We start from the raw sequence: 12,750 nt of genomic DNA, 5'->3' as shown, positions 1-12,750 counted from the left end.
GGAGTGAGATGTAACAAATATATAAGGAATCTGAAAATTACATCATTAGGTTGGTTTATAATACTGGTTCTGAACTCTGCGCTCAGCCAAAGAGGTGCTGCCCCCTGAGGTGGCCATTGGCCCATGTTGTGGTTGAGCCCTGCGTAAACTACTAGCCCGAACTGAGATATGCTAGTGTGTAAGATGCATGCCGAATTTCAGAGATTCGGTGTGAAGACAAAGAATGCAGTATCTTTTTTATAATTTTGTATTAATTACATGTTGAAGGGATAATATCTTGGATCTACTAAAATATATATTAAATATTTACTATATACTATATACGCTGAATATACCAAAGTATATTTAAAAAAAAATTGGGGGCAGCCTGGGTGGCTCAGCAGTTTAGTGCCGCCTTCGGCCCAGGGTGTGATCCTGGGGACCCGGGATCGAATCCCACGTTGGGCTCCCTGCATGGAGCCTGCTTCTCCCTCTGCCTGTGTCTCTGCCTCTCTCTCTCTCTCTCTCTCTGTGTCTCTCATGCATAAATGAATAAAATCTTTTTTTACAATTTTTTTTATTGGAGTTCAATTTGCCAACATATAGCATAACACCCAGTGCTCATCCCATCAAGTGCCCCCCTCAGTGCCCGCCACCCAGTCACCCCCACCCCCCCACCCACCTCCCTTTCCACCACCCCTAGTTCGTTTCCCAGAGTTAGGAGTCTCTCATGTTCTGTCTCCCTTTCTGATATTTCCCACTCTTTTTTCTCCTTTCCCCTTCATTTCCTTTCACTATTTTTTATATTCCCCAAATGAATGAGACCATGTAATGTTTGTCCTTCTCCGATTGACTTATTTCACTCAGCATAATACCCTCCAGTTCCATCCACGTGGAAGCACATGGTGGGTATTTGTCATTTCTAATGGCTGAGGAATATTCCAGTGTATACATAGACCACATCTTCTTTATCCATTCATCTTTCGATGGACACCGAGGCTCCTTCCACAGCTTGGCTATTGTGGACATTGCTGCTAGAAACATCGGGGTGCAGGTGTCCCGGCGTTTCACTGCATCTGTATCCAATAAAATCTTTTTTTTCTTTTTTGTATCCAATAAAACCTTAAAAAAAAAAAAAAATCCAGTCGGGGCTCCCGGATTTAAATCTGAGCCCGGGCAGGCCAGCCGCACTTTGCCCCGCCCCCCGAGTCAGCCCCGCCCCTCGGCGTCAGCCCCGCCCCTCGGCGTCAGCCCCGCCCCCCGGAGTCAGCCCCGCCCCTTGAAGTCAGCCCCGCCCCTCGAGTCAGCCCCGCCCCGCCCTGGTTGCAGCCAAGCCCCGCGGTGGCCGCGTTCCCGCGGTCTCTGGGAAGGGCCTGCTTCCCGCCCCTTCCGTGCCCCGCGCGCGTGCGCACTCCGGCAGAGCTCGTGGAGGTGCTTTGGGGTCCCGGTTCCCCGGAGCCTCGGCCCGTCTGACCCCCCTCCCCCCGGCGGAGGACCTGGCGCTCACCGGGCGGCCGGGGTTGGCCCGCCATGCGTTGGGGGCTGTACCCGCGCGGCCCGGGGGCAGCGGCTCTGGCCGCGGCCCGGAATTTTTGGGCGCGGCCCCGCCTTCGCTGCCACCCCCGGGGACGAGGGACGGCGCGGTCGGTCAGCGGCGCCAGCAACCAGCCGCAGAGCTCGAGTAATGGCCGGTATCGGGACACGGTGCTGCTGCCGCAGACCAGCTTCCCCATGAAGCTGCTGGGCCGCCAGCAGCCCGACACGGAGGTGGAGATCCAGCAGGTGGGCAGGGAGGCCGGCCCGGCCGCGCGGAGGGAGGCGGGCGGCACCCCGGGGGGTGGGACGGGGCCGCGGGCTCGGTGACGCGACCGGTGCGAGCAGGGGGCCCTCGGGCTCTCTTACTTGAAAACCTCGGGGCAGTCCCTGTCCGAGGTGGCGGGTCCCAGAGCAGAGTATTTGTTATTAAGGGGGCGGGGGGGGGGGGATGCTCCCATAGCAGCACCGCACTGAATGGAAGTACCCTCCACCTTTTAATTTATTTTTATTTTTTTAATCTTCAGAGCACATTAATTATAGTTTTGGACCTTGGATATGACAAATGCTTGCATAAGGTGCACGCATAATTCTTTTTGTAATTTGTTTTTGCAGATTACACCATTTGTAAAACCTCACCTTTTTAAAGGCAAAAAACCGAGTTGAATTTGGACACTTTTCCAAGTGGCTTGTGGAAAGCAAATTAACATTGGACACATACAAATAAAAATTCGGTCCCGTGGGCAAGTTGAAAGTGATTTTTGTGGTGTCACCGGGCGCCTAGTGGGAATTCTGACTTTTTTTTGCAGAAGAGAGTAGCTGAACTTCACGTCCTCAGAGGCCCCTTCCTGAGATGTGCATCTGCCTCCTGTACCTAGACAACTTCCTGAGGGTAGACTCACATGTTACTTTCTCTGATTCTGGAGTCTTTAGGATTCCCGATATTCCCCGATAATTCGGCTTATGTTGGTTAAGCAACTTTGCTTAGCCTGGATGGTCTTAGGGCATTTATCAGAGTTCTAGACTCATAAACCTGTTTTGGCCATCTACTTTTAAAAAGGGTTTTACTCAGTACCACGGATATGCCAGAAACGGTAATAATTTCAGATGTTTTCTCATGTAATTTTCACACCAGCTCTGCGAATCATGAACATTCATCATTAACATTTTTTTTTTCTCAAGTAAAGGAACAAGCCCATAAAGGGCAAAGTGACGGGGCCAGGGGTACACAGTAGGTGAGAGAAGGGGGGTAGGGCTGCCAGTGAGGGGTGTTGGGATTTGGAGGGTAGCAAGTGCTGAGGCCACAGGAAAGCAAGAATAAGAGTCGGGGAGAGGGGACTGGGGTGCAGTCTACAGGCCGGTCCACTTGTGTCCACCAAGGAGTGGAGGGTGGGGAGCGCTGAGAGACGGGCCAAGATTTGGTGGTACTGACCTCTGTGGGGTCCTGTTTACCATGTAAAGAGCTTACACTTCAATGTGGAGCCTGTGGGGAAACTATCAAAAAGTTTTGAATAATGAGGACTCAGATGTGTATTGGGCTTTAGAGTTGAATACGTTGTTATGAGATAATAAGCAAACGCTGGCTGTTATTTATGGTAAGATTCAGGGGGGTATGTATTTGGTTGTCGTTCAGACATTGTGGTTCTTTTTACACAGAAATGTGGATTTTCAGAACTTTATTCGTGGCAAAGAGAAAGAAAAGTAAAAACAGAATTTTGTCTTCATGATGGACCTCCTTATGCAAACGGTGACCCCCACGTTGGACATGCTTTAAATAAGGTAAATTGTACTTACAAGGCTTGAGGGGAAAACCTTTGTTTAAGTATATGTTACAAAAAATGTATATCCTGATTTTATGACAGTTATGTTAATTTGCATTGCTAGGTAAAACTAGATGTCTTTGAGTAGGCTCCATGCCCAATGTGGAGCCCAGTGAGGGGCTTGAACTCACAGCCCTGAGATAAGATCTAAGCTGAGGTCAAGAGTCAGATGCTCAACCAACTGAGCCGCCCCAGGCGCCCCAAAACTAAAATATCTTAATAGAAAGCAGCAATAAACAGTTGGATTTTTTTAAAAGATTTTATTTATTTATTCATGAGAGACACACACAGAGAGAGAGGCAGAGACGTAGGCAGAGGGAAAGGAGGCTTCCTGCAGGGAGCCCAACGTGGGATTCCATCCTGGGACTCCAGGATCATGCCTTGGGCTGAAGGCGGTGCTACACCGCTGAGCCACCTGGGCTGCACTTAATGCTTTGTGAAAAATAACATCACTGGTATTTGCTTTGGGCTTATTATTATTTTATGACAGTTAATATTTTAGTCAGTAAATAATTATCAAGCACCTACTATGTGCCAGGCATTTTTCTAGACTCGGAATTGCATTGAACAAAACAGCGATGTGTTTTTGTCTTTATGGAGCTTATCTCTGATCAGGAAAGACGTAATAACACAAATAAGTAAAATCTATAAATGTTAGATAGTTGCTGTAGACTGAATATTTGCCCCCTAAATTTATATGTATAAGCCTAATAATCTCTAATGTAATGGTCCTTGGAGTGGGGCGCCTTTGGGCGGTGATTAAGTCATGAGGGCAGAGCCCTTAGCAGGAGATTCGCACCCTTACAGGAGAGACCCCAGAGAACTTCCCTGTCTCCCACATGCCCCTTGAGGTTAGAGCGAGAAGCTGCTGGGCTGAATCAGTCAGCACCTTGATCTTGTCCATTTTCTAATTGGAGGTTTTTTTTTTTTTATTGTTCTGTTTTGAGAGTTCTTTATATATATAGCCTAGGTATGAAACCTTTGTCACATATGTGGTTTGCAACTATTTCTTCCAGTCTGTAACTTATCTTTTCATTCTCTTAACAGAGTATGTTGAAGGGTAAAGTCCTTAACTTCTTTTTTTTTTTTTTTTTAAGATTTTATTTATTTATTTGACAGAGTGAGAGAGTACCCAAGCAGGGAGAGTAGCTGGCAGAGGGAGGGAGAGGGAGAAGCAGACTCCTTGCTGAGCAGGGAGCTCGGACTCGGGGCTGGATCCCAGGACCGTGGGATCATGACCTGACCTGAACCCAGAAACTTAACCAACTTAGCCACCCAGGCGCCTCAAATTTTTCTTTTTTTTTAAATAATCTCTACCCCTAGTGTGGGGCTCAAACTCATGACCTCAAACTCCGAAGAGCCGCATGCTCTTCTGACTGAGCCAAGCCAGGTGTTCCTAAAAGTTAATTTTGATGAAGTCCAGCTTATCAGTTTTTCCTTTTATGAATCATGCATGTAGTGTCATGTCTAAGAACTCTGTCAAGCCTTCAAACCTAAAGATTTTCTCCTGTATTTTTTCTACGACTTTTACATTTAAATCCATGATACATTTTGAGTTAACTTTTTTATGAGGTGTGAGTCTTACAGTGAGGGTTATTTTTTTTTTCCTGTGGATGTCTAGCACCATTTATTGACAAGGCTATTTCCCAAATGAGTTACCTTTGTACTACTGTCAAAAATCAGTTGGGCAAATATGTGTGGCTCTATTTCTGGATTCTCTGTTCTGTTCTATTAATCTATTTGTCTGTCCTGCTAATACCACAGTGTTGGTGACCGTAGCTACAGAATAAATCTTGAAATTGGGTAGTCTCTTTCTTCCATTTTATATTCAAAATTGCTTTAGCAGTGTCAGTTTCTTTGCTTTTCTATATACATTTTAGGATAATTTTTAAAAGAATATTTATATATTCGAGACACAGAGAGAGAGGCAGAGACACAGGCAGAGGGAGAAGCAGGCTCCTTGTAGGAAGCCCCATGCGGGACTCGATCCTGAGACCCTGGGATCACACCCTGAGCCAAAAGCAGACGCTCAACCTCCTGAGCCACCTATTTTTTTTTTTACTTCAGTATCAGAGAAATTCTCCCTGAGGAAGTGATTTTTAAGCACCGTTTTGAGAGTACTAGCAGGTACTAGGTCAATTATGTGAGGTGGATAATAAATAGCACCAGTATGCAATTTTTTGAGAGAACTAATTTTAGCCCCCTCCCGTTTATTGAGACCTAAGTGACGTATAACATTGTATTAGTCTAAGGTGTACAATGTAATAATATATGTATATATCATTTAATGAATACCACAATTAGTTAACATCATTTTACTGCTTCTTTTATTTTGGATGCTTTTATTCCTTTTACTTGCCTATTTCTCTGGCAGGACCTCCAATACTATGTTGAATAGGAGTGATGAGAGTGTATTATTATTCATAATCTTAGAGGAAAAGCTTTCAACTTTTCACTTTTTAAAAAATAATATTTTATTTATTTATTCATGAGAGACTCAGAGAGAGAGGCAGAGACATAGGCAGAGGGAGAAGTGGGCTCCCTGCAGGGAGCCAGATGCAGGACTCGACCTCAGGACCCCGGGATCATGACCTGAGTCAAAGGCAGACACTCAACCACTGAGCCACTCAGGTGTCCTTCAACTTTTCACTGTTGAGTATGATGGTATCTGTCTGTGGGCTTATCATATGTGGTCTTTATTATGTTGAGGTACATTCCTTTTAAATCCACTCTGTTGAGAGTTTTTATCATGGAAGGCTGTTATATTTTGTCAGATGCTTTTTCTGCTTCTATTGAGATGATGGTAGGATTTCTGTCAACTTAGTGTTACCAGTTTTTTTGTGTATGTTGATCTATCCTTGAATACCAGGGATAAATCCCATTTGCTTTTGCTGTATCATCCTTTTATTTATTTATTTATTTTTAAAGATTTTATTTATTCACGAGAGACACAGAGAGGGGGGTGGTGCAGAGACACAGGCAGAGAAAGAAGCAGGCTCCATGCAGAAGCCCAATATGGGACTCGATCCCGGGTCTCCAGGATCACGCCCTGGGCTGAAGGCAGGCGCTCAGCTGCTGAGCCACCCAGGGATCCCCTGTATCATCCTTTTAAAGTACTGTTGAATTCCGTTTGATAGCATTTTGTTGAGAACTTCTGCATCTTTATTCATCAAGGATTTTGGACTATAGTTTTCTTGTCATGTCCTTATCTGACTTTGGTATCATGGTAAATGTTGACCTTATATAATGAGTTTGGGAGTGTTCTCACCTCCTCAGTTTTTTGGATGAGTTAAAGGTTTGTCATTCATTCTTTTATAAATATTTGTTAGAATGAGTGAAGCCATATGGTCTTGGACTTTTCTTTGTTGAGAGGTTTTTAATTACTGATTCAGTCTCCTTACTTGTTACTGATCTATTCAGATTTTGTTTTTTCTTTTTAAAGATTTTATTTATTTATTCGTGAGAGACAGAGAGGCAGAGGGAGAAGCAGGCTCCATGCATGGAACCCGACATGGGACACAATCCCCGGTTTCCAGGATCCCGCGCTGGGCTGAAGGCGGCGCTAAATCGCTAAGCTACCCAGGCTGCCCAATTTTCTGTTTTTTCTTAATTCAGTCCTGGGAGGCCAGCCTACCAGGGTTATCCAATTTCTTGGCACCTAATTGTTCATAATAGTCTCTTATGGTTCTTTTATTTTTCAAATATGGGTTGGAGTATCTCCTCTTTGGTTTATAATTTTATTTTATTTATTTGAGATCTTCTTGATAAGTCTAGCTAAAAGTTTGTCATTTTGTTTATCTTTTCAAAAAATCCATACTAAGTTTTGTTGTTTTCCTGTTTTCTGTTTCATTTATTTCTCTTCTAATGTTTGTTATTTCTTCTTTCTACAAACTTTGGGCTTAGTTTGTTCTTTTCTAGTTCCATGGGGATGTAAAGTTAGTCTGGGATCTTTCTTCCTTTTTAACGTAGGCACTAACTGCTATAAACGCCCCTACCATGGGACGCCTGGGTGGCTCAGCGGTTGGGCGTCTGCCTTCAACTCGGAGCATGATCTCAGGGCCAGGATCGAGTCCCTCATCAGGCTCCTTGCAGGAAGCTTGCTTCTCCCTCTGCCTGTATCTCTGCTTCTCTCTCTCTGTGTGTGTCTTTCATGAATAAATAAATAAAATCTTAAAAAGAAAAACTTCTCTCCCAGAACTGCTTTTGTTCCATTTCATAAGGTCTAGTACATTATGTTTCCATATTTGTTTGTTTTGATATTCTTATATGACCCATTGGTTTTTCAGAAATATATTATTTTCCACATATTTGTGAATTTTCTAGTTTTCTTCATATTACTGATTTCTAGTTTTATACCATGTGGTATGAAAAGATACTTGATGTGTTCCTAATCCTTCCACATTATAAGGACTTGTTTTGTAGCCTAATATATGATCCATCCTGGCCATTGTTCTGTGTGTGCTTGAGAAGAATGTATATTCTGCTGCTGGTAGATGGAGTGTTCTGTATATATGTTAGGTCCATTTAGTCTAAAGTACAGTTCAAGTCCAATGTGTCTCTACTGATTTTCTGTCTGTATGACTGACCTATTCATTGTTGACAAATGGGATATTGAAGTCCTTTACTGTTAATGTATTCTTGTCTTTTCAGATCTGTTAGTAGTTACTTAATATATCAGGTGCTCTGATGTTTGATGCACATATTTTTAAGACTTATATTCTTCTGATGAATTGACTCCTTTATCATTATGATAATTTTGTCTCTTGTTATAGTTTTTTTTTTAAGATTTTATTTCTTTGAGTGAAAAAGAGAGGGTGTGCACACATGAGGGGGGATGGGCAGGAGAAGAAGCAGACTTCCCCCTCCTCCCCCGAGCAGGGAGCCCGATGTGGGGCTTCATCCCAGGACCTAGGATCATGACCTGAACCGAAGACAGATGCTTAACTGCTTGAGCCACCCAGGCACCCCTCATTTAAAGTCTGATTTAAAGTCTGTTCTAAGATAAGTGTAGCTATATTGTTCTCTTTGGGTTTCTATTTGTATGGAATCTTTTTCTGTCCCTTCACCTGATCCCTATCTGTGTCCTTAAATCTTACAGGAGTCTCTTATAGGCAGCACAGTTGGGTCTTGTTTTTTCATCCATTCAGTCACTGTACATCTATTGATTGGTGATGTAATCCCATTTATATTTACAGTAGTTATTAGTAGGCAAGGACTTACTAATGCCAACTTACTGTTTTTTGTTTGTTCCTTTCTATCTCCTTTGTAAATTGATTTTTTTTTCATAGTGGTATGTTTTGATTACCTTATCTATATCTTTTATACATTTACTGAAGGCTTTTACTTTGTTATTATTGATAAAATTTAGAAATTTTGGAGTTCATGAGAGAATGACTAAGAGAAATCTTTTTTTTTTTTTTTTTTTTTTTTTTAGAAAATTCTTGAGACATTTTTGGTACAGAAAGGTGACTTTATTATAGTGTGGGGACAGAACTCGTGGGCAGAAAGAGCTGCACTGGGGTTGTGAGAAGCAACTGATTATATACTTTTTAATTAGTGGGGGTTAGGGATAGTGTAAGTCTCTAAGGAATTTGGAAGCAAGGCTTTCAGGACCTTGAGGGGCTAGCTGCTGTTAAGGTAAGGTTACTTTTAGTTTTTAGTAAAACATAAACATTAAGACACTAAGGCAGCCGTGAGTTCCTTGAAGAAGGTCATTCTCTGCATGATACAGGGGTCTATCAGTAGGCTGCAAACTGTAGGCAGATTTATTTACTTATTTAAAGATTTTATTTAGTTAAGAGGGAGAGAGAAAAAGCATGAGTTGGGAGAGGGGCAGAGGGAAAAGTAGTGCAGAACCCAGTGCAGGGCTTGATCCCAGGACCCTGAGAAAAAGTCAGATTTAAGGACTGAGACACCCATGTGTTCCAGGAGATTTAAGTTAAGCTTCATTTCTCTTGCCTTTGTTTCCCTCATCAATTACTATGAATCTTACATAAAACCTAATAGTCTTCTAAGCTTGCAGCAACTTAACTTCAATTATATACAAAACTTCTATCCTTTTACTACTTCCAACACATTTTTTTTTTTTTTTTTTTTTTATGATAGTCACAGAGAGAGAGAGAGAGGCAGAGACATAGGCAGAGGGAGAAGCAGGCTCCATGCACCGGGAGCCCGACGTGGGATTCGATCCCGTGTCTCCAGGATCGTGCCCTGGGCCAAAGGCAGGCACTAAACCGCTGCACCACCCAGGGATCCCCTTGTTTTATGTTTTGATGTCATAATTTACATCTTTTTATATTGTGTGTTTACTAACAAGTTATTGTAGCTACATTAAATGTACATTAGTTACATTTAATACTTCTGTCCTTAGGGCTTTACTTATTTATTTTTTTTGGAGAGAGAAAAAGCATGTGATCAGTGGTGAGGGAGAGGGAGAGAGAGAATCCTAAGCCGACTCCACACCCAGTGCCGAGCCTGATGCGGTGCTCAATCCCATGACCCTGAGATCATGATTTGAGTCGAAAGGAAGAGCTGGATGCTTAACCGTTAAGGCTGAGCCACTAAGGTGCCCCTGTCTTTTGGTCTTTATGTTAGAGTATGGCATAAATGCACCAACATAATATACTGTTGGGGTATTTTGAATTTGACTATATACTCACCTTTGTTATTTTTGTGTTTTCCTGGTAGTAAATAGCATCCCTTCGTTGCAGCTTGAAGAGCTCCTTTCAGAATTTCTTATGTGGTAGGTCTAGGGGTGATGAACTCCCTCAGCATTTGTTTGTCTAGGAAAGTCTTTACATCTCCTTCATTTCTCAAGGACAGCTTTGCCAGGTAAAGTATTCTTAGTTGGAAATTTATTTGCAGCATTTTAATATGTCATTCCACTCTGTCCTGACCTGCAGGGGTTCTGGGGTTCTGCGGAGAAATCTGATAGCCTTATGGGGGGAGTCTCTGGTAATTGACAAGCTTTTTTCTTTTGTAGCTTTCAAGGTACCTACTTTGTCTTTGATTTTTGACAGTTTAATTATAGTGTGTCTTTTAGAATATCTCTGGGTTGCATTTATTTGGGAATGTATGAGCTTAGTGAACTTGGATATCCAAGTATCTCCCCAGTTTCCCAGTTTTAGGAAGTTCTCAGCTAGTTCCTCCTCCCTCCCTCCCTCCCTCCTTCCTTCCTTCCTTCCTTCCTTTCTTTCTTTCTTTCTTTCTTTCTTTCTTTCTTTCTTTCTTTCTTTCTTCCTCCCTCTTTCTTTCTTTCTTTCTTTCTTTCTTTCTTTCTTTCTTTCTTTCTTTCTTTCTTTCTTTCTTTCTTTCTTTCTTTCAGATTTATTTATTTATTCATGAGAGACACACACAAAAAGGCAGAGACATAGGCAGAGGGAGAAGCCAGCTCTCTGTGGAGAGCCCAATGTGGGACTCGATCTCAGGACCCTGGGATCATGACCTGAGCTAAAGGCAGATGCTCAGCCACTGAACCACCCAGGTGCCCCTAGTTTATCTTTAAATAAACTTTCTGATTCTTTTTTCCCCTCTCTTTTCCTTCTGGGATTTTCATAAAGCATAGATTTTCTTTTTTAAGTGGTTTCAAATTATTTCTGAAGAAATAAAGTTATTTCTTTATTCCTTTTCACTCTTGTATCTTTTGTACCTTCAGCTGGATATTTTCAAATGATCTAGCTTTGATTTCACTGATTCTTTCTTCTGATGGTTCCTGTGGGCTGTTGAAGCTCTCCATTGAATTTGACACTTCTCCAGCTCCAAAATGTATTGTTGGTTCTTTATTCTTTTCTATCTCTGGATTGAACTTTTTATTATGTTCTTATATTGTTTTTCTGATTTTGTTAAATTGTGTATGTCTGATCTCTTATTGCTCTTGGAGCATCTATGGGACAGTTGCTTTAATTGTTTGTCAGGCAGTTTGTGGCTTTTCATTTCTGTATGTGTTTATGTGTGTTTTACTAGAAGATTACTTAGTTCCTCTGACAGGGTCATGTTTCCTTGGTTCTTTGTGATTCCTGTAGCCTTGTGTAGTTGACTATGCATTTGAAGAAGCAATCACTTCTTCCAGGCTCTGGAAAGACATATAGATGGGAGCATGCTGGAGTGTGCTGTGGTGTGGGGTACAGTGTTTGAATGTGTGTGGCCATCCTAGCTTAGGGATGGGGGCGTAGTATCATGTTTGCTCAGGCAGCTGGGGTCCTCATCAGCAATAGTGTGACCATCAGTAAGATCTGTAGATGGTTCACCATGAATATATGGGCTTTTGGAGTCCTCAGCAATGCTTCCAGGTCCATTGGCCGGGGACCAAGGCAGGTGGTAATGGTGGCCTAAGCCAGTGATCTGCCCACACTTGGTTGTGGTGGGGGGCTGGCTGTAGGTGCCAATGTGGTGGTAAGGGCCAGCTGCAGACATAGGCAGTGGTGATGGTCAGAAGCAGGAACAGTGTCCAGGATCACCTTCAGGTAAATAGCTCAGGGCCGCTGGCTGTTAGTGTGTACAACTGTGACTGCTCTGGCTAGCCACATGCCTATGCAAGGTCAAGGAGGTTGGTCATGGAAAATTGAGGCTGCTGGCACACAAGTCAGTGAAAGGAATCAGGGCCAGATCCAGACCTATAAACAGTGGGGAGCTTGGCTGTCAGCATGCATTTATGTGACTGCAGGGGCTAGTTACAGGCACCCACAGCAATGCAGGCCAGGGATGGTAGTCAGGTTGGAGCTGGGCCTGCGGGGGAAGCAGCTGCGGGAGCCTCGGTTGTTGGCATGTTGTTGTGTAACTGCAGACATTAGCCTCCTGTATGTGCACAGCAGTGGATGCTGGTAATGAGAAATACTTCTTTTTTTTTTAAATTTTTTTATTTATTTATGATAGTCACACACAGAGAGAGAGAGAGAGAGAGGCAGAGACACAGGCACAGGGAGAAGCAGGCTCCATGCACTGGGAGCCCGACGTGGGATTCGATCCGTGTCTCCGGGATCGTGCCCTGGGCCAAAGGCAGGAGCCAAACCGCTGCGCCACCCAGGGATCCCGAGAAATACTTCTTTACGTGTGTTGTAGACTTTTTTGTTAGAAACTGGGCATTTTAGATCATAAGTTGTGATAAATCTGAATAACAGTCTCTTGGACTCCATTCCCCCTCCCAGCTTTTAATTGAAATTAATAAAACAGTTGGAAATTTTCAGAGTAAGATAGATGGGTTTTGTCTGAAAATTACCAACTGTTTTCTCTGTTGTTTTCAACGACACCTCAGGGCATAAACTGTCCTGTAGACTAATCCATCAAATTTGGGATCCTTTAAAATATTAGGTCCTGGGGTGTTAGTGTTTGACATTTGTTCGGATCCCAGCAGGGCTCCTCCCAGCTGTCTCTTCTGGTTTTCTTCTGCAAACTAGCTGACTTAGATTTTAACCTGTGTCAT

At 43.1% G+C, this 12,750-nt stretch overlaps 1 protein-coding gene across 1 annotated transcript in view; it reads left to right on the top strand.

The window, feature by feature from the left end:
- The first annotated feature begins 1,301 nt into the window (after window positions 1–1,301).
- Window positions 1,302–12,750, top strand: part of IARS2 (isoleucyl-tRNA synthetase 2, mitochondrial) — a 62,093-nt gene continuing 50,644 nt past the window's right edge. Inside the window, exons 1-2 of the mRNA XM_072814449.1 lie at window positions 1,302–1,761; window positions 3,169–3,291. Of these exons, the coding sequence (XP_072670550.1) occupies window positions 1,510–1,761; window positions 3,169–3,291 (375 nt within the window). The 5' untranslated portion in view covers window positions 1,302–1,509. The remainder of the gene's footprint in view (window positions 1,762–3,168; window positions 3,292–12,750) is intronic.

The sequence above is a fragment of the Canis lupus genome, chromosome 38, assembly GCF_048164855.1.
Source record: "Canis lupus baileyi chromosome 38, mCanLup2.hap1, whole genome shotgun sequence".
Lineage (NCBI taxonomy): Eukaryota > Metazoa > Chordata > Mammalia > Carnivora > Canidae > Canis > Canis lupus.
The sequence above is the reverse complement of the archived record's forward strand: the minus strand, read 5'-3'. Positions and strand labels throughout refer to the sequence as shown.